Here is a 26741-nt window from a genome sequence, read left to right as displayed (position 1 = left end):
ATGTTTCTAATTCTACCTCCTTATGCAATTCTACCATTATCTTGATATTTCTCATTTTAGTTCTCAATTTTGGCTTGACTTGCTAAAGAACATTTTGACTATCTTTATAGTTGATTAGAGCACAAAGTTCTCCAACTTTTCCTCCCTTATCTTTATGTCTTCTTCTATTGCTCTTAGCTTCTTCTCTTTAATCTTATTATATAAATGGTTTGGAATGTTTCCTTTTAATTCTATCGAACTCTTGCTAAAGTTCAATAAATGTTTAATCAATGATGCTTCAAGCATACCTTGTTCATCCTCATTGTATCTGCAATAAATTTTTTGTAGTTGATCAATATATCCATCATGCTCCACTCTTGTTGTTACCTTTTCAATATCTAGTTTCAACTTCCTTCCTTTTGCTTCCAAGATTATCTTTGGTCCCTCTACAATTGGTTGCTCTGCTTCTGATTCATATCCTTCTTTTTGTCCTTCACTTTCTGGCTCTTCTTTTATATTGTGATCTTTGGTTTTTTTTTTTGCTAGGCCCATGTGCCTTAGCTTTTGGCCTTTTAGCCTTCTTTGGCTCCTCTTGGACTCTACTATCTTTGTTTCTTGTGTAGCCTTAATAGGTTTCTTTGGTTGATCTTCTTTATTCATAGCATAAGAAGACCTTGTAGACCTTTTAGGTGTGATGCAAACATTAGTTACAACATGAACTCTTGTAATCTAAACTTCATCTTTCTTGATGTCCTTTGCTTGTGTTTCTATACCAATAGCCTTTTTTTTAGGCTCCTTTACCAGGGTATGTCTCGATGGTTCAAGATTTCCCTTAGCATGTAATTCACTTGCCATTTTCTTTACTTCCTTCCATTAATCTTTACTCATCCCTCCTATATCCATTCCATCTTTTCTACTTTCCTCTTTCTAGTCCCAATATATGATTATTCTCTAACTACACTAGACTTCTCTTGACATGTTCCCCCATTTTTTTCCATATTATAACTATAGGTGAATCCAATTTTACCTTGTCATCTCCTTCTAGCATCTCTATAGTGAATGCATATCCCACAAGATGAATAAATACTTGTCTAGGTTTCACTACCTCCATGCAAGTTAATTTAGTTTCCACCATAAAACAAATAGTCTTGGCATATTTCTCAATAATCCCTCTAGGTATCCTCATTCTTTGTTTCATCTTCATCATAAAACCTTTAAGAATTCCATACATATCTATATTAATGTGTGTTCTCATCTGCATGTTGTAATAGTCAAAGATGATTTCCATAGTACACTTGTTTGTAATCCATGTTGAATGTGGCATATTGGGAAATTTATGCATAATGTGGAAGAATAGATACATAACTAATGATCCTAATTCAGAATACATGATTTTTTTCATGCTTTATCCTCCTTATATTATCAAGAACTTACTATCTTAGGATCACACAAACATCAAATTGTTCTTTATCTATCACCATTTTGCATGCAGTCTGAACTACATTAGCTTGCACATAGTTATTCCTTATGTTGTAATGCATTTTACAGCCCATTATTTTAGGGATTAACCTGAGATCTATTTGCCTATCATTTGACATGGTCATGATCTTCTCATTGAAATAAAAGGGTTGAATCTATACATATTCTAGGTTTGAATCTATATCATGATAATGTGGTCTATCATTGATGTATACACCCCCCCCCCCCCCCCCCCCCCCTCTCTCTCTCTCATGGTGAAGAATGCATCTAATTTTGCCCTTAGATGTATACACCACCACCCCCACACCCCTCCCTCATGGTGAAGAATGCATCTAATTTTGCCCTTATATTCTTCTCAAAAGACTGACATTAATTACATGTCACAAGTACAAAAAATTGATAAACAACTTCTAGTAAGCATATACATCCTTAGCAATCATCAATATCTTTTAGTAAGCATCTGTGATCTTAGATTTAGAGTCCATAATTCTTGACAATACTAATTCCAACTTCACATACCTTAACTCATTCATTCAGGGGTCTGGAAATTTACTAGTTAGGTTTTCACCTTTTTTATGTGAAGGTGAATAATTCAAGCTGAAGTAGAGGGCTCAGTGTTGAGCACTGATTGCACATTTCTCTCAATGTTCTCCTATATCTCTTCCCTCCATACTTTCATGTTCACTGATGATCCTTCTCTCACAAATTTCATCAATACTTTCAATCTGTACTCTTCTTATATTAACATTGTTTCTTTCTCCAAAGTTCTTTCTTCTTATATTAGGAGTTGTTGTATTGTTATTGAATCCATTGAGATCTTATTGTATGTCCTAAGTTATTGTAAATGTGAGATGAAATAACTCCATTCACATACCTTGGTCCAAATTGATTAATCTACAATTTCCAATCTCTAGCAATATGTACAATGTTGTTGCATTTGTAACACATAACTCCATTATTGATAATGTTACTCACTCTCATAGATCTACTTGCTATCATGTTAGTCCTTCCATTTTTCCTCACATTTGATCTTTGATTACAATTTTTGCATTCATATGATTTGTGTCCATAAAGAAAGAAATGTAGCAATATCCATCAAAAGGTTTAGTATTCATGGTACCTTTACAATCCTTCTTCATGTGCTCATACTTGTTGCATGTAAAACATTGGACTATTACATCCATATATTGTGTATGTCCTTGTTAGAGGCCTCGACCTTGTTAGGAGTTGTATTACAAATTTACAATGATATACAACTTTACATGTGGTATGTTACCAATAGTGCGACTATGATGATATTCCAAATATTTGATCAGTCTTTGTTCCTTACATTTGTTCATGCATATAACCTTTTCTCTATTTTAATCACCAAAATAGCATCTTTATACATTAATATGACTCCTATGTACCAATCATAACCTCGCAAAAGCATTGACATCTTCATATTATCTGGAAGTTTACCTTTATACATTTTCCCCTTAACTCTCATGTCTTATTAGACTTGCCTTAATCCAACATGTTACCAAAACTCAATATCCCATGTTACGGTGATGAATTGTAACATATTGGATTAAGGAAATGTAACTTTTTAAAATTCTAATGACAAGATTTTTTTATGTTTTTCCATTTTTCATTGCGTAATAAATAATTTGTATATTGGGTCAAACAAAAGCTATAATCTCTATTTTCATGGTAAGGCTATATTCATGCTTTGAATAAAACTATAGAATCTTAGTGTAGGTCCCCATTCGTCTCCTTGGCTTATTTTGTCCTTTTTAGGAGTAAATTGTAGAGCTAGTGGGCCCAAGATCTATATATAAGGGTCCGAACATAATTTTAGAGAATAAAATGTATTGGGAAAGTAGATTTTTCTCCTTGGCTTATTTTGTCCTTTTTAGGAATAAATTGTAGAGCTTGTATGCCCACAATCGTTATATTTTATCCTTTTTAGGAGTAAATTGTAGAGCTTGTGGGCCCACGATCTATATATAAGGGTACGAACATAATTTTAGAGAATAAAATGCATTGGGAAAGTAGAAGCAGGCTAAATGTTTTAGTTCACAAATAACAAGCTCTACAATTTACTCCTAAAAAGGACAAAATAAGCCAAGGAGACAAATGGGGACCTGCACTAACATTCGTCTCCTTGGCTTATTTTGTCCTTTTTAGGAGTAAATTGTAGAGCTTGTGGGCCCATGATCGTTATATTCTGTCCTTTTTAGGAGTAAATTGTAGAACTTGTGGGCCCACAATCTATATATAAGGGTCAGAACATAATTTTAGAGAATAAAATGTATTGGGAAAGTAGATTTGTCTCCTTGGCTTATTTTGTTCTTTTTAGGAGTAAATTGTAGAGCTTGTGGGCCCACGATCGTTATATTTTGTCCTTTTTAGGAGTAAATTGTAGAGCTTGTGGGCCTACGATCGTTATATTTCATTTAAACATATCATTTATGGTAGCCACCAAAATATAACAATCATGGGCCCACAAGCTCTACAATTTACTCCTAAAAAGGACAAATTTAGAGCTCTACAATTGTCCTTTTTAGGAGTAAATTGTAGAGCTTGTGGGCCCACGATTGTTATATTTCATTTAAACATATATAATGATAGCCAACAAAATAAAACGATCATGGGCAATGAAACATAACAATCATGGGGCCACAATCTCTACAATTTACTCCTAAAAAGGACAAAATAAGCCAAGGAGAAGGACAAAATAAGCCGAGGAGACTTGGCTTATTTTGTCCTTTTAAGGAGTAAATTGTAGAGCTTGTAGGCCCACAATCATTATATTTTGTTGGCTATCATAAATGATATGTTTAAATGAAATTATTGATCATAAATCTTAAAATTAAAATTTAGGGAGAAAAATAAAGAACAGGATAAAAGAGAAATCGGTTTGGAAAGCCATGTGCAATTTCGTGTTGATCACGCCCCTTAAAATAGAATTTATACAGCATGGGAACATGAGATTAGGAAATTATTAGAAAAGGTATGGAATATTAAAGATGTTTTAGTCATGAAATATTTTGTACACGTGATCAATTTAAAATGTCTAAGAAAGGTAAGGGGCGGACAGTCGATGATATTTTTTTGTTCAGGCTGCACGGCTTTCCTCTTTTGTCAACAATTATGGGGAGGCCGTGTTCATGTTCTCATTTAAAATGATAACTCCACTGGCGGCAATGTGCACCGATTTTTCAAATAAACCTATTTAAAAGTCATCCACTCACAAGTTTGATGTAGTCTGAATTTGAATTGTACGGACTGCTGTCTTGTCATTCATTTTCATGGACAGACATGCCGTCGCGTTTTTTGAGTCAGGGTACAGCTTCAGGTACTAAACTACACGCACGGTTGATATTTTGGGCCCCAGATGATATTTTAAAATATTCTTTAGCAGACGAGGACAATGAGTAAAGAGTTACTAACCTATGGCAATGGCAGTGGGAGTGGCAGCATGCATGGCAACAAGCACCTCAAGACAATTTGCAGCAATCATCAATAAGAAAGGCACTCAAATTCTGAGGAGGATTAGTACTTGTGCATATAGAAAAGCCAACGTGAACAACGAATCTTCTTCTGGTACTCAGTTATTTGAGGTCTCTTCCCAAAAAGGCTTTCTGCCAGCCGTGAATCCTCTGTTTCGTCTCTCACACCCACAATTCAGTCCATGGGAGGAAACTCTGCACGACCTCCCCAAGTTGCTTGCTGCCTTCGACCATGGCCAAAAGCTCCGCAAAACCATAGAGAAATTGCCTCCATTTTCTTACCAACAATTGTCAGTAGAAGATGATTCAGAGATTTGGAGAGGAATGTTGGTTTTGGCGTTCATCGCACACGCTTATGTATGGGGCGCTCCATCTCCGGTAAGTGTGCTGCCAAGTAAATTGGCAATTCCATTCTGCAAAGTTTCTTCAAGCCTGGGCATGCCTCCTGTTCTCACATATGCCACTTATAATCTCTTGAATTGGCGGGTTTTGGACGAGAATTCTGCAATCGAGCTGGGAAACATAGTCTGTCTTCATAATTTCTATGGTGGTTTGGACGAAGAGTGGTTTCGTCTTGTCCATGTTGATATTGAGGCCAAGGCAGCTGTGGGATTGAAGGCCATGGCGGATGCCCAAGATGCTATTGCCCATCAAGACGTGGCTCAAGTAAGGGAATCTCCTGTATCATTTGTTTATAATTACATGTCAAATCTTTATTTTTCTTGCTGTGGGCCGCTTGTTCAGTCCTTTATAAACAGAATACATGAATACAATACATGTTTATCAATTTTTTGTCGAAAATAATCACACAATCGAATCCACAAGCATAATGTATACAATACATGTTTATCAAATTTTTGCCAAAAATAATCACACAATCGAATCCACAAGCATAATGTTTGATAATTTCATATGAATTGTTCTTATTCTTATAAAACACATGTTTACCTTTTTTTCATTTTTATTTTTAGAATCACACGTTGGATTGCAAATAATCCGTAAGTGATAGAGCACTTCTCTGTGCAAATGGGAGGTTCTAGGTTCAGTGATGATCTATATATAAGGGTCCGAACATAATTTTAGAGAATAAAATGTATTGGGAAAGGAGAAGCAGGTTAAATGTTTTATGTTTTAGTTCACGGATAACAAGCTCTACAAATTGCTGTTTAAAAAATTGAACAATGACAACTAATCAAGATAACTAACCAGTAGCATGAAGACCAATCCTTACTGGCAATGCATCTTAAGCAAATGCATTCAATTAAATGTAATATCAAATATCGATGTGAAGTCAACTGATTGGTACAGAGGTAAGACTACTGTATTTCTAGGATCCTCTATGATGGCAGTTGGATCCATTAATAGTTTCTACTTCAAATGACCTAATAAGTTTGGGCTCCACAATCTCATCAAGGGGACTACAGGACTTCTTTTACAAGGTGTTACTTAATGACTTCAAGAGTGTTTTTGTACAAAAATTGTCCATGTGCCACTCTGAGAAAATATACAAAGTAATCAACCGTAAACAATGTCTGCTAAGAGTAGTTCTCCATGTTCAATTGAAACTTATGTTTAGTGTGTTCTAATAATTAGCTTGTATGGTACCTTTGCTTTTAAAAAATCTGGCCATTCCAATTTGCATCGCAGATATAGCGAGACTGCGAGGCCAAGTATTACAACTCATTTATGTGATATATCAAAGATACACTCGCTTTAGCAAGATCTGGAATTTCATTCAGAATAGTGTTCATATATGGATATGGATATGCACACAGTTTCCTCGATTCAATGATTAATAGGCAAGTAATAGAGTAATTTTTTTCAGAACATCTATGCTTACATCACTGTTTATGCCCTTCTCCTTCCCTGTACTTGAAGGCGGAAAATATTAAAATAAAGTTTCAGAGGGGTAAGCAAGAAATATTCTTTTTTTCTTTGTCTTCAAACGTGAATCTTGTAGGAATTAATTCAAACGTTAAGGCAAAGTAGGGTAAGGCAACGTAATGTAGGATAGGTGACAACTATTTGTTTGGTAAACAAGAGAAAGTTATTATTAGAAAATAATTCTTATACGGTGGTGAAAGTAGGCTTTCATGGAAGGAGGCTTCTTAAAAAGTAGAGTTTGAGCTGCTTACTATCTTTTAGGAATATTTTATATGTAGTGGTTTCATGAATTATGTGGCTACTTCAGCTTAAATTTTTTTAAGGACACTCGTGGTCTCACGAAAATAATAACATTTGTCTTCTCTATTTTGTGCAAAAAAAAAACTTAAAAAGTCAATTTCCTTTGTATTCTTAAGTTGGTGGAGTGATTTCCCGCCCCCAAAACCCCCTCCACCCCCATTTTCACCCCTTTCTAAAAATTAGAGGCTCTTATTTTTTAGGAGAAGATTCCAAATAATGCCACATCAAAATGAAATTTTACTAATGAGACCATCCTCTTCCTAAAATATAGAACTTAAGCCCCTCATGACACTTGGGCCTAAGGAACCAAGGGATGGTAGTGTAGAATATACAAAAGCCCCAAAAGATTTAGAATAAGGGATTTTGCACAAGAAGCGAAAAGACCCTTCACTAATAAATAACTTTTTGAAACAGGAAAGGAAAGTTGTAGACAGAAAACAATGCAGAGACTTGGTCACTCGCTCCTCCAGTGGAGTTCTCAAAAGGAGTAACATGATTTTCAGATTTGTTTTTACCATAGAATACACAAAGAAAGAATAAGAATCAAAAATTTATGGGAAGCCACTAGGGTCTTGACATGAACTTGAAATTACGTAACCCAGAAGACCTTACAACTGGGCATGTTGGATATAAATCTTATGATTATATTGTGAGAAATAACATTATTTTGGATCTAAATCTCTGTGTTATTGTTATTCTTTCATTGTGTGGTTATTTGTTGGGGGCCACGACATCTCCTTTGGGGATTCTCCTACCTTGCACTGCATTAGGAACATACCATTGAGGGAACTTGTTTCATCCTCTGAGCATTCTCCTAGTCATAGAATGCCTTCATCTAGCTTGCCTCCTTCGCCATCTTCTCGCTGTGTGTCTGAATTGGATGTGACTTCCTAACTTATAGTTTGGTTCTTCAAGTCATTTGTATACTTCCATCCTTCTACTTTGATGGAAATGCTATTTATTTTCCAATTGTGATTTTCCTTCGTTGTGACCATCCATCCTCTCCCTAATAATGCATCATATCCTTTCTTTTCTAGAGTGATCACCACAAAGTCTAGGAAAAACTGTTGTGTGCCAATAACTACTTTATGTCCAATTAGGGTCCCTATAAGCTTAATTCCATGTTGATCTACTACTACCAACTGGAATGTGGGTGGCCAAAGAGTTGGTTTCCCTTGTTCCAAGTCTCCCCAGGGAGGACATTAACACCCAAGCCTCCATCCACAATAGTATTTGTCAACTTGCACCCAATTATCTCCATTTCTACCACAACAAGTGTCCTCCCCGTTCCTATGGCAAATAAATTGTTTATGTCCTTCCCTATTTTTTCTTCCTCCTTGGAATGTTCTTCCTTATTGCTTTCTCCTTGTGTTATTGCCACCCTTAGGTGAGGTAATGTTTCCAATAGGTCAGCAATCATCACTGGTACGATGGCCTCTAGTACTTGCTGCATGATGCTAGTTTCTAGTATGGACCTTGTGGAGGGTGGTTTAGAAGTATCTTGGATATCCCTCCTACCTTCCTTAAATCTCACTTTCTTCATGCTTGCATTAGGATATGTGAGTTTCTTGGTTTGCATTCTTGTGATAGCTAATACTTCCCTCCCTAGGTCTGCAATCTCTAGCATGTTCACACCTTTTTTTCTGGGGTAGTTCGCATCCCCATGGTTACTAGGTCCACACCACTTGCAGAACATTCCTGCATTTTGTTCTCCACTCAGACAGTCCTGAGAAAAATGCCCCCATTCATTACACCTCCTGCATTGTACCATGGGACTTCCCCTCAAATCATACTTGATTTGGCTACTTGGTGTATAATTATTGCTATCGTTATTACATTCCCTCCTGTTATTTTTTATATCCTCTGGGTGATGCCTCTATGTTTGTGTTTCGTGGGGGAGTGAAAATTGGTGTGGATTATTCTCCTTACATGATGAATACTTGAGCATTTTGTGCCTTCAAATTATAGGAGCAATCCTTAATTAAATGACCTAGTACCTGACATATGTCACAGAAGGCCTTTCTAGGGCAACATTTTTTTGTGTCCTTCCTTTTCATAGTCAGTACACCATAATTCTTTCCCTTCTTTCTTCTCCACTTTGCTTTCTGCCATTTCTTTCATCATCCTCATCATATCTTTCCTTAATGCTTGGATTGTTTAGACTTGTCTCCACTCTCTTTGGAACTCTTGCTTTTATTTCCATGCCTCCTCCCTTTTGAGATTTTTCTCTCACTTTCTATATCCTTAGCACAATAACAAGTGTCCATAACAGATGACTATGGTACTACTTTCATCTTTTTACGTAAGGACATAGTTAGCCCCTCGATAAACTGTATCTTCTTTAATCCGTCTACTGGCTTTTTTTCAAGTTTCTTGATCAATTCTTTCATTCTCCTACTATAGGCTCTTACATATTCAGTTTTCCCTTGTTTTGTGTTGTATATTTTTGTTACTATCTTATCATCGTCTCGTAAGAATCTAAATTCTTCCTCAAAGGTTGTATGGAGATCCTTACATGTCCCTTTCTTCTTAGCCTCCGAATCTTCGTACCAATCAATGGTGATGCCCCATAGGGCAGTGAGAAATGCCTTTAGCCACTCGTCTTCATTGTTCTCTCCATTATCCTGTCATATTGTTATGCATGTTTTACAATGTCATGTTGGCGTTGGACTATCTACCAACGTTCCTCTTCGAAATTCATGATATAGCTTAACCACCTCCTATGTTGTATAAGTCTAGTAGTTGTATCGGGCATTGATAGGTCAATCTTTTGGTGTAATGGCAACCCTACTCTAACAAGTGGTATCAGAGCTTGGTCATAGGTTCAAATCTCTTCGGGTAGCACTAAGGGGGGGATTGTTGGACTAGCCACCAATATTCCCTTTCGAGATTCATGACATGGCAACAACAACCCTAGCTTGTAACAGTTGGATCTTCCAATCCTTAACCTATGAATCTAGGAATTTTTTGCTTGTTTGTGGTCATTCGAGTTCTTCCACTCCTCCCTTGTGTGTTCCCCCCTGATAGGATAATGTTTCTTCCTAACGGGATAGTGTTTCCTCTTGATGAGACTATTCTTTGCATACTAATTCTAGTATTCCCTTCTCACACAAGTGCTCCTTGAGTACTTGACCCAGTTACTTCTCCTTCCTAATGTTCTCCCTCTTGACTAGAGCTTTATTCTTGGGTAGGACGATGCTCTCTTCATCCTAGGGCTTTTGAGTTCGTCTACCCCTCCTTCCTTCATCATCCTTCCAAAATTGCCAAATTGGCTATTCCCCTTATAGTGTTTCAATCAAAGTTTCTTTTGTTTGGTTTGGTACTTAAGTCTAATTAATAGCCCCTCTAAGAGAGTGATGCCTTTCTTCCTGCTCCCTAGTACCTAGGATCCATCGTAGGGCAATTTCCCCTTCAATTTCTTCTTCTAGTACTCATCTTAGGTCCTTATTAGGAATTAAGGGCATGAATTATTTTATTGCCTAGTTGTCCTCCTAGGATTTTATCGTTCTTGAACTTCAAGTTTACTTTCGGCAAACTGTTGGAGTACTTGGTGCCTTCTTTGCTCTCTTTTTACTTTGGCTCTTCTTCCTCCACTGTATCAAGTTTCTCGTGAGTAACTGAGGTATTTGTTCAAGGAGTTCATACATTGCTAGCATAACCGAAAGTTTGTCCAGTATTGTGCTCTCTGGAACTACTCTCTCTTGAGCTTCCCTTTGCACATACAAATATTCCAAGCTACCACAAAGCCTCATGTCACTTGATCTTCCCTTGTTATTTCTTCTTCCTCCCCATCACTATTTGTGACTTGCACTTGTGGTAGGAATGGTCTACCCAATACTCCATCCCATTTGTCATATGACTTCCAGGTTGTTACAGTGCACTCAATTATGAATTTAATATTATCAATATCAACATAAGAAACCATTACCAATGATAAGCATACGAAATATTGTGAGGGAAAATAGTTTTCTTTATTCATTATCGAAAATAACTAGTACATCATTCATGTTGCAATGTTCTTAAATATTGCTTGGTTGGTTAGGGAGACCAACCGTCACATCCCCTTGCTAGCTAACTACCCAAACCCAATACTAGCTATCTTTAATTTACATTATTATTTTATTACACTCTCCAACGGTGCCATACAACTATTGATTAGGCACAAATAATAATGTAAAATAGTGCTTTGAGAGTATACAATAAATCTTGACGTTGAAAGACAAACTTCTATGAAAATTGATGCCAAGACAAAGAACGCTCATGCTGAGAGGAAGAAGCAGGTACAATCACTAATTCACAATAACACTAGAGAAACTTAGGTAAATAGTACATCTTGCAACTACCCAAGTTCAACAATAGATGAGGTGAAGTGCATATACTAAGTTCACCTTCATTCTAACCAAAGGTATTGATCCCTTCTTCCTTGTCCTTGAGAAACTTCAAGTAATTTGATTTCATTATTTCCAATGCCCTCTTAAGAGTGAAGGTTTGCACTATTGATTCTATTCATTATTCCCTTCTTTTCAATACTATTAATTTTCCACAAGGTTTCTTCAATGTTTTATGGGTGTTATCAAAATGCACTAAGGTTGCAATGATCATATCATCTGAGATACTTTCAGCTTATCCTCCAAATTATACACTCCATCCTTCAAATCAGCCCCTATACTAGCTTCATTTTTCTCTATCTCTTATATTCTAGATTTGAGAACCCCTTGGTTGGAAGGATTATCATTTTCAGCTGCAACCTTTTCAAAATTATTCTCCAACTCAAAATGCGCTGTCTCATCAACTATGACATTATGGTTTTCAAATAATTCTTTTTTATGGAAAGGGTCAATCTCATTTTTGGAAATATCTTGTAGATGGACATTCTCATGAAAAGGCTTGTCAATAACCATTTCTAATTCACCAAATAAGACACTAGTATAGTCCTTACCATCATCCACAACGGGTTCCCTCTCATGGTCTTCATCATGTTGAAGTTGGATTAACGAGTCATTAACTTGCTCAATGTTGATTTGCACTTCTTGAGCTGACTCTTCTCCCATTTGGTTCTTGCTCATTTCTTGGGATCGTACAACCTGTAATTCCCTTACATCTAGCTCTTCTTTAGTCCGTCTTTGTTTGTATTTCTCAATTTCGTGCTTACATTGTTTCAACACCTTGTTGACCAACTTACAAGCAATTTTTGAAGCATCTTGTTCTTGCCTAGACATTGCTATCAACATATGCAAAGAGTCTGAAAATAACACCTATTTGAATGGAATTGCAAAACTCCATTTTTGAGCAAAAATTAGAATACGTATTCATATTTTACTTTGTGTTCCAATTCTAATTTAATGCATCCAAACGAAAAATTCAAAATTTTAGAAATTTACATATGCCTATTCCGCTCGTGTTTCCATTGACAAATGAACCCTAAAACCTCCGCTAAAATTTTCAGTACAAATCCAATATTTCAAAAAATCTTCATCTAAGACTGGGTGTGAGCCCTCCTCACATGCACTTGTGTAGCTCCCTTCTCCACACGCACGACAATTCTCACAAAAATCCGCTCCAATGTGGTCACTATGCAATTGTGTAACGCTCATAGTAACAAAGTTAGTCACTTCCAAATCTTGCCCCCGATATATTGAACAAGACTATAAAGGTGCTACACAAAAATACAGGAGCCCCCATATTATTATGTTTGTGTTTTGGGTTTTGCCAAGGAGATTAGTGTTGGTTACCATGTATCGATAGGCTTCCTGAAAAAAACTTCAAACTGAGGATAACATCCGTAACGATGCCCAGGAACTCCAGATAAATACCTATATGTTTGGAACCTATATGCCAACCCTTTGAAATCAACCGATGTGACTCAATATCTGAGATTTCAACAACAATCTGCAACCTAGTGCTTGACAACAATGAGCTTCAATACCAAATCCACAGTAGTTGTACAACAAATGGGTTAATGATCACCGATAACTTCTGAGAAGGGCCGCTAATGTTTTGTTCTAATACTTCCTCTTAATTCTATCCAAACTCCCTTGGAAAATATTGCAGCAACGTTTGAACCAAATTTAAGTTCCAATCATAAGCTACTCAACCTCTTAGGATTATTATTTCTCTATTAGATTAAACAAGGACCACAACTGATGTAATGTCCCGTTTTAGGATTTAAAATTGTACTGTGCATATATTTTAAAACTATATTTTGATTTGACAAGTCATTGTAAGATCAAATTTCGGTGTATTTTCTAAACTATAAATATATTGTTAGGGGATTGATATAAAGAAATCTTAAAAGGAAAAATTTATATATAAATGGGTAGTAATGGTTTTTTTGTAGTTGTAGGTTCACAATCAAGGAATTGCATAACGTGTGTATTGTGTGTCTGCATCGTGTATGCTTTGTTTTTTCATTTGTCTGCATCGTGTTTGTTTCGTGTTTTTATTTGTTTGCATCGTGTTTTATCTGTTTGCATCATGTTTGCTTCGTGTTTTTATCTATCTGCATCGTGTTTGCTTTATGTTTTCATCTGTCTACATCGTGTATGCTTCGTGCTTTTATGTATTCATGTGACTACTTTTGTCCGCTTCATGTTCTCATTCATTAAGATGTATATCTTATAAATCTTTTAGGCCTTTTGTATGCAAATGCGTTTTGTATTTATGAAAGAGTTTGTGTATGAATGATTTTGCTTGAGGAAAAACAAATTCTAAAGAGGGGAGGACTATGATATCCCTATTTTGACATATAATTTAATAATAAATAAGTATTATACATAAAGTTTATAATATTAAAATAATGAATAATGTACATATAAAATATTATAATTATACTATATCTATATAATTAGATATTTAAATACTATACTATAGATAATTAATCTATATCAACTATTTTAAGAACTACAGTATATAGTAATTACATCCTGATTATATATTAATAATATTATTATAAATAATTAAAACGATTCATATAATTAATATTATATATAATCATATATAATTAATATAATATATATTTTTAATTACCTTATTAATATAATTAATATTAATGAAAGAACAGACTCTATGAATACACTTTTATATATATATATATATATATATATATATATATATATATTTCAATGCCATTGGAAAAGGATATAGGAGAAAAACGAAAATATATGCATAGTACATTTTAAAAATCTAATGTCCTAAAATGGGACATTACAATTGATATAAGAGCATGATCTTGCCATTCTATGAATAAAAATGAATATGTCAGCATCAACATTGGAGTTACTACATTGCCAACCGTCTCTATCAATAGTGAAAGAAATATTGAACGATAAGTTTTACATTCAACATAAGAAAATCATAAAGATTATTTTTGTTAGGAAAGAAATTATTCTCCAATAAAAAATATAGAATCAAAGAATGATTTACCATTGCAACAAAAGAATATTGCTGCCTCCAGACTTTATAATTCTGGGCAATAATTGGAGGAACTGCAATTATAATTTAGAATTCATAGCACAAGCATTGAACATCGAAGGAATTGGAAAGATTCGAATGGAATCGGATTAAGTTTGGCAGATCAAGTTGAGGAATCGATTTCCTATTAATGGTGAAAACGTCCAAGTTCCTGCCAACCTGAGGGACAATAAATATAAGATTAAATCAGGAGTGGCTGAAATGATGAGGGAAAGACAGAGAAAAAAATTGGATTTTATACATGATCATATAAAGGAGGGAGGCCACATAATAAAAATTGGAGAGAAACTACTACTTTCTGATCATTTGAGTTCTTCTTCAGCCTATGACATATGGAGTTTTTGTCTACCATCAAAGTTGGGATTTTACATTATATATTGGGCGCTATTTCAAAACAGAAAAGTTTATAAATGTCTAAAGTTTTATTCAAATATTTCATAGCCGCTAATGATTATCAATAGTATGGCCAGCTATCATTGAATTTTGTGAGATGGGATGCATCATATCAGCAAATAATATTACAAATAACAACAACAAATAAACTTGGTATAATAATCAGCATTTCTACAATACTAGAATATGGAAGAAATACAACATTTGAACATCAATATCTGATCTTACATTGTGGCTTTCAGACATTTAATAGTCTTCAATCCATAACATTGCATTGATTGAAAATACTTGAGGAATGAGAAATCATTCCCAACAAACATCAATACAGACTTAAGTGACCAATAGATCAGAATAGTTGATTAGAAGTTAAATCAGCCAGCTAATAGAATTGAGAGAAGTGATATTCTATCATATTTATAATACATAAATGAAAGAGTTTTTGTGAGTGTCTCGGGTTGCAAGACCATAAATGAAAGGATTCACTATGCAATATGTTTGATCTTGAAGAGCAATTTTGATGACATGACATTTTCCTTTTGATCTTGGCACGATGTCCCATATATCACTTTTTACAATGGAATGATATTCCTTTGACATAGCATCTTTCTATACTTGATATTTGAGAGCTTCTTCGACACAGGATTGGTTCTGATTTTATGATCTCACTCATCAAGGCAACATAACTAGAGAATCTATGAGGTCTCTTTCTTTCCTTGAAGGTTCGCTTTTGTGCTGCATACTTCTCTACTTCTTGAATCATCTTCTTAGCCCAAAGTGGTCTCTTTTGATTATTGTTGGGTTTATCTACAGGAGTAGTTTGAGCTTTATTTTCAATCTCTTTGGGAGTCTCCCTCTGAGCCTCAAGAACATGATCCTCTTCCACATCTTTGGGAGGATCTTGATCTTCTATCTCATTAGAGCTGTTGGATCCTCTTACGGCAACGTCTTCCTAAAAAAATGACATCTCTGTTGAGTTCAATTCATTTTTGTCTAGGTATATGTATATTCTATAGAATTTAGATGTTTCACTCTAACCTACAAATACTCTTTTCCTACCTGAGGGTTCTGATGTAGACCTCTTTTCTTTAGACACATGAATGTAGATAGGACAACCAAAGATTCTTAGATGACTTATATCAAGTTTGATGTCGTTCAAAGCTTCTTCAGGGGTTTTATTATCTAGGAGTGAATGAGGACATCTATTTTGGATGTAGACAACTATCCTAGAGGCTTCAACCTAAAATGAAGTTTTTATGTTTTGATCATACAACATAGCTTTAGTAGCTTCTACAACAATCCTATTTTTTCTTTCTATTACCCCATTTTGTTGGGTATTGTAAGGTGCAATAAAATCCCTCTTAATCCCAACAGTTACACAACTCTTTAAAGATGTCTGAAGTATATTCCCTCCCATTATCCACCCTTAATGTTTTGATTGTCTTCCCAGACATTTTTTCTACAAGAGCTTTGAGTTCCTTTGACCTCATAAGAACTTTTTTAGAATCTTTACATTTAAGGAAGTATATCTAGGTTTTCCTCGAGAAATCATCTATAAAAATTATGTAGTACATGAATCTTTCTATAGAAATTACAAACATGGGTCCACATAAATCAGAATGAATGAGTTCTAGTACATTTTTAGATTTGCTAGCACTATTTTGGAAAGTTCCTTTTGTATTATTTTCTAGGGCACAACCCTTGCATGTTGCTTCACGAGTTTGATTTAGTTTGGGCAAACCAGTCACCATTTTTTTATCAAAGATAGAGCATGAAAATGGAGATGCCCTAATTTTCTGTGCTAGATCTTGTTTGAGTATAAAGTCGCATGAATTGCTGCATAGTTTGTAAAGATATCCATGTCTAATTCCTATCGTATAAGCCTTCTTGATAGTGTAGTTCTTTGGCCATGCCATAACTTTTCCTTCCATAAATGTTATTCTATACCCTTTGTCTTCAAGTGCAGAAATGGAGACTAAATTTATTTTTATTTTTGGCACAAGTAATACTCCTATGAGTTGAAGAGATATGCCTAATTTCAAATTTATGGTACAAGTTCCAATCCCTTTGATTGGGTAGTTTAAATCATCGCCAATAGCTACTTCCTCATCAAAAACTTCTAACAGAGTGTCCAGGTGTCCTTTGAATCCGGTAATATGGTGTGAGGATTCACTATCAATCACCAAGGTCTTGAGTTTGTTTGAAACTTGACTTGATAATGTTGAATAGAAGACAAGTTTACTGAATCATTTTCCATGCTAGCTTTTCCAACTTCAGCAAAGGAGGCTTGTTATTTTGTCCTATCAAGACACTTTATGGCATAATGTCCATACTTATCACATCCAAAACATTGTATTTGAGATATGTCTTTCCTCTTCTTGGGAGAACCTTTTCCATAGGTGGTTTTGTCCTTCTTTCTTTTGAAGTTCTTTTTCTTTCTTTTCTTATGAGAGTTAGAGTTCAATACATGAATGTCTTTATTGATGGTATTTTGATTAAATCATTAATCCCCCTGGTAATCAATCTGGATTCTTCTTGAACACAATATATTTTTGACCGATCAAACTTAGCGAGTTTTGAACATGCACTTGTTCCTTGAATGAATGATTCCCATGGTGATGGGAGTCCACCTGGAGCCATCAATGTTAACTCCTTATTATCAATTTGATGACCAATTGTAGAAAGTTGGTCTCTCAATTCAGTGATCCTCATAAAGTATGCTGTGACAGTTTCTCCCTTATTCATCTTCACATGATGAAGTTGTCTTTTCAATGTGAGAGCTCTATTGGTATCGTTTATTTCATATGTATCTTCAAGTGATTTGAACATGTAGTATGCTATGTCACATTTCGATATAAATTGAACTATATGGTCCCTAAGTACATCCACAATCATTTTCATAGTCTTTTCATTATTCTTGATCCATTGAATTTTTTCTCAACATTATTTTTTCGTTCAGGTATGTTTACTTTTACAAATGAATCTAGTTCATTTTCCTTCAAGATTAGCATAACCCTGAACTTCCACGATACAAAGTTTGACACTCCTTCAAGATTATCTTCGAATTTGATTCTGCTTGTCATTATGAAGAATGGAATGCGATTTCTCTTTTAAGAGAAAAATGATATTCTAGATAATCTGTTATCTCAAATCTAATTGGATCTTCCTTAACTGGGCTATGATACCATGTTAAAATAGATTAAATTTATTGTTGATTAGGAATATAGTTATTTTTAATTTTATTATCTCTAAAATAATGCTCTTACTAACATCATAATTCTTTGCAGGTTGCTGCCAGAATAAGGAGACAATGATATGTCACAAGAAACGTAGATAATTCTGATATCGATAACACTTTAATTATTTCTGAATTTGTATCACAAATTTCTGAGTATAAAAAAGAGAGATCGAACTCCAAATGACTTGCACAAATGATATTGGTACTTGACATTTCATCAAAATCTGATTTGGAATATATATATTTGTTTGAAGAGACATGTCTCCACATATGTGAAGACATGCCTCTCCACCACCATGGCTGCATACCTTTTCATAATTGGTATCTCTAATCAAACTAACATTAACCGATTGTTATCGGTGATACAGAAAACATAATCATATACGAATCTGATATAAATTCGATGCAATTTATACATTATCGGTGGCAGTAATTTATGTCCAATATCGATTAAATTGATACTCATTTAAATAGCAAAGATAATGATATTCAATATTGACTTAATGCAGATGGATAAATACAGATTTATACTTGGCAAATGATAATCATTTATCAGGTTGATTATCATGAATGGTAGTTTAATTCTCAAATAATCAATATATTAATCTATCGTTTAATATTTAATTAAATATGTACATATATCAATATATTCAATGTATATTGGTATACATACATATATACAATCATAAATCATTCTATTGATAATTATCATTCATGTTTATCTGGCCGAAGTTATTAACAGAAACATTCCTAAAGTGGCCTTAGCTGCATGAAAACCCTAACCTTGCCCTAAGAATTTCCTTAAATTCGTGCAAATTCATCTGGACAGAAACTTTATTGTGTAATCTAGTAGAGGGATTTTCCCAATTCTAATCACCATTCACTGAGAGTGGAGAGATTTACACATCACCTAGTTTGCAGACCACTAACCTCGCCATCTAGACTAGCATTGTTCACCTCCTAGAGTTTAATTTTTGGCAGACCTTGAAGAGGAGTGCAGGACAGGCTTTATACAGCTGTGAGCCCAGGAGAGAAATGATCTGGAGGAACAACCAGACCTAGTCAAGAAAATGGCAAGTTTCCAGAGTTGTGTGAGCTGAGTGAAGAGGCAAATTGCATTAACAACCAGATTTTGTCAAGGTTGCATGGGTATTCGCACCCACATCCCTGCTATTCATACCCACGTACCCAAGTACTGGGTACTCGGTGGAGAGCATCATAGCTAAGAACCTTGATTAAGATTTATGTTTTTTTTTCGATTTTTTGTTTGCATATCAGCTTGTTGTTTATCAAGCTTGATGGAATACCTAGTCAGTTTGAAACTTTGATACAATATTGATTAACATTAAACTTTATCACTGTTCAAGTCAGAAGTTTATCATTTGCAATATGTCATTGTCATATGATTTATGATCTTCTTGTTCATGTTTAAAGTCTGCCTTCTTTGTCATGCATCTAATTATTTATCATTTATTATCATTACAAATATATGGCAAATCTGAAACTGAAAATAATACATTACATTTGCAAACTTTATCACAGTTCTTGTTTTGAAAAACCATTGTCGTGACTCTTAATTTCAAATTTTCTATAAATATAAAAGTATAAATAAAAATAAAGTTTTACATACCCAAATACCCCTGTCCCCTATTATGAAAAATAGTCGTACCAGTACCCCAAGTACCCCTGTCTCCGTGCAACCTTGGATTTTGTTGAATATTGTAATGATCCCATCTTTTGGCCTTCACGTTCTTTTAGGAGTTGACCAAGTGTGTGTGCGTTAGCCTTGTTCTACATGGTCCCGAGGGCTAACGAAGGGTTTAATGGGATCTGGAGTGTTTTGGCCTAGTCATTTCCAATTTGGGCCAAAACGAAGTTGATTTACTCAGTTTCAAGCATACTTACTATTTTTAGTAAGTCGGCAGGACACAGTGCAGGTCAATTTTGGTGATTGGATTCAATACTCCTCGGTGAGAGCTTTCCGATGAGCTATCACTCGCATTATTCGGAGTCCGATTGCTAATACATTTTAATGCCTGAAGTTTTATTAAAGTAACGTCTAATTTAATTGTAAAATATTAAAGTGTTACTTTAATATTTATTTTATGGTGATGTGTACCCAAGGGAGACATAAGGGGTATTTTAATATATGTTTTATATATTACACATCTTTTATCCCACATTGCCCATATGAGTTGAGCGGACCCTTGGAAATAGAATAAAAGGAAGCATTTGTGGCTTCATTAGGCAGGTTGAATATGAGAAGAAATTGGTGTGTGAGTTGCAGCTCTATTCTTGGCATTTGAGGACGTCTATCCTCTCTTGTAACATTCTAGACGTCATTCCCTTGGGGTTTGGCCTTTGGAATTCTTTGTTATTGGCTTCATTATCAGGCAGTTTAGTTGCATTTCCGGCTACAGGCAGATTTGGTATTTTGCTCATATCTTCTTCACTACTTGTCCGACACTTATGCCGCTTGGAGGGAATGGTATTATGAAGGCAGTGGAATGATTGGAGGACAAAGTATTGTAGCAGCAAGTTCATAAGCATGGGCTCGAGTATTATGACAATATTGCTGAAGTAATTAGTGAGTTGATAAATCCGCCATGTATTTTGATTCTGAAAATAACATTTTATTAGCAGCAGTTCATTTCCACTTTGCATATTGTTGTAGTTTCTTTCTTGTTTATGTTGTATGATACCAATTCCATGCATGAAACACAACAAACAAATAAACGTTTGATTTCCAGAGTTATAAGGGGTTTTAAGAAGTTGAATGCAAACTGTTTGACATAATTCCTTTCAGCAATTTGGTTTATGTCCCAAGGGTGTCCATTACAGTGGTATCAGAGCTATAAGTCCTGCCATCCTATGGAGATCATATTGATAGCCGGATAAAGATGTATATTAGTCCAGATCAAGATGTGATGTTCAAACAGTTATTGGGTACATTAGAGAAGAGGCAACGTATGCAACAGGAGCAGAATAGGCAAATGGATATGATGTTGCAGCTTATGGCTAGACAGATGGGCATCAACATTGATGATTTGTACGTTGCTCCAGAGCAGAAGGTAGTCGATTTCTCAAGTGGGATCGAGACACGTATAGAGCCAGCCAGCTATGATGTTGGTGATGTGGGCATTTCGACAGAGTCAGTAGAGACATGCGTGCAAAGTCAGGAGACCACATATGAAGCCTTGTCAGGGGATAATGATGTAGCAATAGTGGAATTAGGAGAATGCAAAGGAACTATCATTAGATGGTTCAACTGACATAGAAGTGGTTGTTGATATGACAGTTCCCTTGCATTCTCCTAATTCCACTATTGCTACATCATTATCCCCTGACAAGGCTTCATATGTGGTCTCCTGACTTTGCACGCATGTCTCTACTGACTCTATTGAAATGCCCACATCACCAACATCATAGCTGGTTGGCTCTATACGTGTCTCGATCCCACCTGAGAAATCGACTACCTTTTGCTCTGGAGCAACGTACAAATCATCAATGTTGATGCCCATCTGTCTAGCCATAAGCTGCAACATCATATCCATTTGCCTATTCTGCTCCTGTTGCATACGTTGCCTCTTCTCTAATGTACCCAATAACTGTTTGAACATCACATCTTGATCTGGACTAATATACATCTTTATCCGGCTATCAATATGATCTCCACAGGATGGCAGGACTTATAGCTCTGATACCACTGTAATGGACACCCTTGGGACATAAACCAAATTGCTAAAAGGAATTATGTCAAACAGTTTGCATTCAACTTCTTAAAACCCCTTATAACTCTGGAAATCAAACGTTTATTTGTTTGTTGTGTTTCATGCATGGAATTGGTATCATACAACATAAACAAGAAAGAAACTACAACAATATGCAAAGTGGAAATGAACTGCTGCTAATAAAATGTTATTTTCAGAATCAAAATACATGGCAGATTTATCAACTCACTAATTACTTCAGCAATATTGTCATAATACTCGAGCCCATGCTTACGAACTTGCTGCTACAATACTTTGTCCTCCAATCAGTCCACTACCTTCATAATACCATTCCCTCCAAGCGGCATAAGTGTCGGACAAGTAGTGAAGAAGATATGAGCAAAATACCAAATTTGCCTGTAGCCGAAAATGCAACTAAACTGCCTGATAATGAAGCCAATAACAAAGAATTCCAAAGGCCAAACCCCAAGGGAATGACGTCTAGAATGTTACAAGAGAGGATAGACGTCCTCAAATGCCAAGAACAGAGCTGCAACTCACACACCAATTTCTTCTCATATTCAACCTGCCTAATGAAGCCGCAAATGTTTCCTTTTATTCTATTTCCAAGGGTCCGCTCAACTCATATGGGCAATGTGGGATAAAAGATGTGTAATATATAAAACATATATTAAAATACCCCTTATGTCTCCCTTGGGTACACATCACCATAAAATAAATATTAAAGTAACACTTTAATATTTTACAATTAAATTAGACGTTACTTTAATAAAACTTCAGGCATTAAAATGTATTAGCAATCGGACTCCAAATAATGCGAGTGATAGCTCATCGGAAAGCTCTCACCGAGGAGTATTGAATCCAATCACCAAAATTGACCTGCATTGTGTCCTGCCGACTTACTAAAAATAGTAAGTATGCTTGAAACTGAGTAAATCAACTTCGTTTTGGCCCAAATTGGAAATGACTAGGCCAAAACACTCCAGGATCCCATTAAACCCTTCGTTAGCCCTCGGGACCATATAGAACAAGGCTAACGCACACACACTTGGTCAACTGCTAAAAGAACGTGAAGGCTAAAAGATGGGATCATTACAAATCCGCCCTCCTTGAAATTGCTTGTCCTCAAGCAATTAAGTAACATAATGAACTCCAACCTCCACCTGGATCCCAATTGAAGTAATGTGTGATATCCATATAGACATTAAACAAACTGCAAATGAACATCATTAGGACCAACCACATGTCCTGCAAGTTAGCTCCCAAAACTTGTGCTAATGAAGTATAAGTCTAGATGTCACCAGAAGGCGGCTCCATAGAAGATCTATGAAACCTCTTCCTCTCAACTGCTGCAACACAAAACTGAATTTTTGTAGATAGTGAAAACTGAGCCCAACTCCACTCAGGTGAATGATTAACATCAACCTCAAACATCAGATTGTCATAAGACAATGTTGCATCCATGTTGAACATAGTACTATCCCAAGAGTGAACATTAACACTTTGTTGATTGATAGTATAATATGACTCTGTCACTATATTGCTCACCTCATTAGCAACACTCCAGGATCCCATTAAACCCTTCGTTAGCCTTCGGGACCATGTAGAACAAGGCTAACGCACACACACTTGGTCAACTGCTAAAAGATGGGATCATTACAAATATACAACAACATTGGCAACAGCAGAGTTTGAAGGTCATAATTTCAAGGGCGACTGCAGCGATCCCATGCCCAAGTTTGTAGCAGACTCATACAAGTAGTTCTCAGGAGGAATCACATTGAAGGTTTTGTTGAATAAACAGAAACATTAGCAAATCCGGGGTTTAAAGGTCATAATTTCAAGGGCAACTGCAGTGATCCCATAACGGGGCTCGTAGCGGATCCATTCTACTGGACCTCAGGAGGAATAAGGTTGATAGGATTTGGAGATCAGATTTAGCAAGCCCCTCTTCAAGCAATAGTGGATTTCCAGATATATGGGATATCCGGATTGAACAAGACCTACAAGAAACCCAGATAACACTACAGTTTGACCCAGCAATCAGGAATGAGGGAAACTGACCAGAGTCACTGCTGATTATACTCAGAACTGGGTGCAGCAGGAGACATATAAAGGGGTTTGGTCACAACCAGGTTGCATTCAATCTGTATTTGCACCTGGTATTTGATTCTGTAATAAATCACACTGAAATTTGATTGAAATGAACATATATTTTGTTTTGGAGATGATCATTCAGTTAAAACCATGGTTACCGTTTCAAATGCTGGTACAATAACCTCGTATGTAAATGCATGGAAAATTTGTTTTGGGAGTTTGGATGCATTTGGGTACGCATGTGTTTTATTATACACAAAAAAAAGATTCAAAGAAATATGGACACTAAATATACAAAACAATTAAAGAAACATACAGTCCGGGATGTTCATCCACGTGCATCTAGAATCTAGATGATGCATCCTAGCTGGTATGCATCTGGACCAGATGAACAGGGGCAGCGAATGCATCCCGAAACTGAGGTTAAAACCCTTAAACAATTCAGCTCATTAAATAAAATTAGTTTGTTGAATTTTTAATGAAAATTTTGTATTGGTGAATTCTTATCAACTGAAGGTAGAACTCAGATTTTTCTTAGGGCTCGTACATTAGCCCAATTAATTAATTTATCAGAAGTCTTTGAAAAAAAATTCTTTACAAAAAGTAATATGTAAAATACAGACTTCTCAATTTTGTTTGAACAAATTAGTAAGAAATACATTTGTTTATAAACAACCTATAAGTTTAGTTTTGGCGAGAATTTTAATTTGCCAGCTTGATTTAAATATGGTACAATTTTTGTTGACTGAACAGTGGTTGCACAAAACCATTCTCTCAAGTATGCAATGTATGGATGGTAAAATGATGCATTACAAATCGAAATGTGGTTGAGGCTTCACCTCCCATGATTTCCTGCTAGCCATAGTTTGGTAATTTTGTTGACTCAATTTTTAATACAAAAAAATAGTCAAAAAAGGAACGTTGGTTGTTATTTTATGTAATATATTCATCATGTGTGTTCTTTTCAAATTGAATTAATGATCAGTTTTAAAAATGCTGAATTTATAATGAGGGGAAATTCAAAGTCCTCTGTACAGTCCTCTGATAAGTTAAATTTTTTTTCAAAGTGTGTTGAATTTAATGCTTACTGCAGGTTCATTCAAGCTTGACAAAAATGGCCCATACCTTGAAAATGATGCAGCAGACAATAAGCCGGGTGGGAGAGAAATGTGATCCTCACATATATTACCATCGGGTTAGGAAGTTCATGTCAGGCTGGCGAGGTAATCCAGCACTTCCGAATGGAATGTTTTATGAGGGTGTGTGGAGTGACTGCAAATTTTTCTATGGAGCAACAGGTGCTCAGTCATCTATCATTCCAGCCTTTGATGCTTCTTTAAGGGTAACTCATGCTAGTGGTCCTCTCTCCGATTATTTACAGGTATCATGAATTTGATGTCAAGGAAATTACTGTCTTACTGATCAAATTGCTGCTGCCCTTTTTGATTGGGCAATTTATCTTGACCAAAATCAATACGAGATTTATTTGTGTCTAAAACGTCAATTATTCAGTTGCTTCATCTTTTTAAATGGATTACTTCAATCATTATGATCTAAGTCTGGTCATTTCTTCAGGTCATGCATTTGCACATGCCCCTACCCCATCGTTCTTACATTCAACAGATTGAGAATGGCCCTTCAATACGATTATTTGTCACTGCTCATATGTCAGAGCTGGGTGAGTGCTATGATACATGCTTGACTGAGCTTTTCAGGTTTAGGACTCTTCACATGAAGTATGCCTCAGCATATATCACCCAACCAGGTAAAAAATCTCAAAAAGAGGAAAAAGGAACTGGTGGAACAGATTTTATTCCTTACTTGCTTCAAAATGCAACAACTACAAAAAAACATCTTATCAATGCTAATGAAGCTTGAAGGATGGTTCCTTGTCTGGTTAGCTTTGATGACTTCTACAAAGAAGAAACTGGATTACAAACCAAAGTATCAAACAAGTGTATGCATATTGATTGATTCTTAGTAACTATAACCTGTTACTCTCAAATAATCTACTTAGTATCCTGATCATTCAGACACTCACTATTTAATGTTCTCATTCCTTATTTGGATCTTCAAAGAAGAATGAGTTGAAAATAAATTTTTCACTCATGGTATCAATATCTTGCTTTACAAAGTTTAAGAGACAAGTTCCTATGAATGCAAAAGTTTAGATTATATGATAAATTAACATTTGACAATTAAGGATGAACTGTTCAGATCAGTAAAATTTGTGGAGATCACTAATTCAGAAATTACGGCACATCCCAATTGTGAAATATTTCGTGTGTACTTTAAGGTCCACTGTTTTGCCTCCATAATGACAGAATTCAGAGAATCTTATTGTGCAGAAATGATCCCCACATAATCCAAGGTAAGGCATGCCTTGGCATCTCCAAGTTGGGCGTAGACTCGCAATTCAAGATATTATGAAGAGAAGTCTAGACTTTGCTCCTTGCACTTGGATAGGGAGTTTAGATTCATCATAGGGTCACCTGTAATCAGATTTTTTCTGATCTAGTATTGGAAAAACTGGTTACTGTAGTTCCTTTATGCTCTCAAATTGATGTGTGCAAAGGAAAACTCCAGCAATTGGTCCAAAGTAGAACTACAATTTTATCATGTTTCTCTCAGCGAAATATTTCTTCAGGGGACGCTTAAATCTTGTCCTTTTGCACAACT

At 35.5% G+C, this 26741-nt stretch overlaps 1 protein-coding gene across 1 annotated transcript; it reads left to right on the top strand.

Annotated features, from left to right (window-relative positions):
- Positions 1-4901: 4901 nt before the first annotated feature.
- LOC149555604 (uncharacterized) lies at positions 4902-25941 on the top strand. The gene is made up of 3 exons (XM_089833659.1): positions 4902-5618; positions 25156-25443; positions 25638-25941. Exons 1-3 carry the CDS (start codon positions 4902-4904, stop codon positions 25938-25940), a joined length of 1308 nt encoding a protein of 435 aa, XP_089689785.1. The 3' UTR covers position 25941.
- Positions 25942-26741: the final 800 nt, after the last annotated feature.

Source organism: Cupressus sempervirens, chromosome 5 (genome assembly GCF_028749045.1).
Source record: "Cupressus sempervirens isolate cs-2001-9-10 chromosome 5, ASM2874904v1, whole genome shotgun sequence".
Taxonomy (NCBI): Eukaryota; Viridiplantae; Streptophyta; class Pinopsida; order Cupressales; family Cupressaceae; genus Cupressus; species Cupressus sempervirens.
The sequence above is the reverse complement of the archived record's forward strand: the minus strand, read 5'-3'. Positions and strand labels throughout refer to the sequence as shown.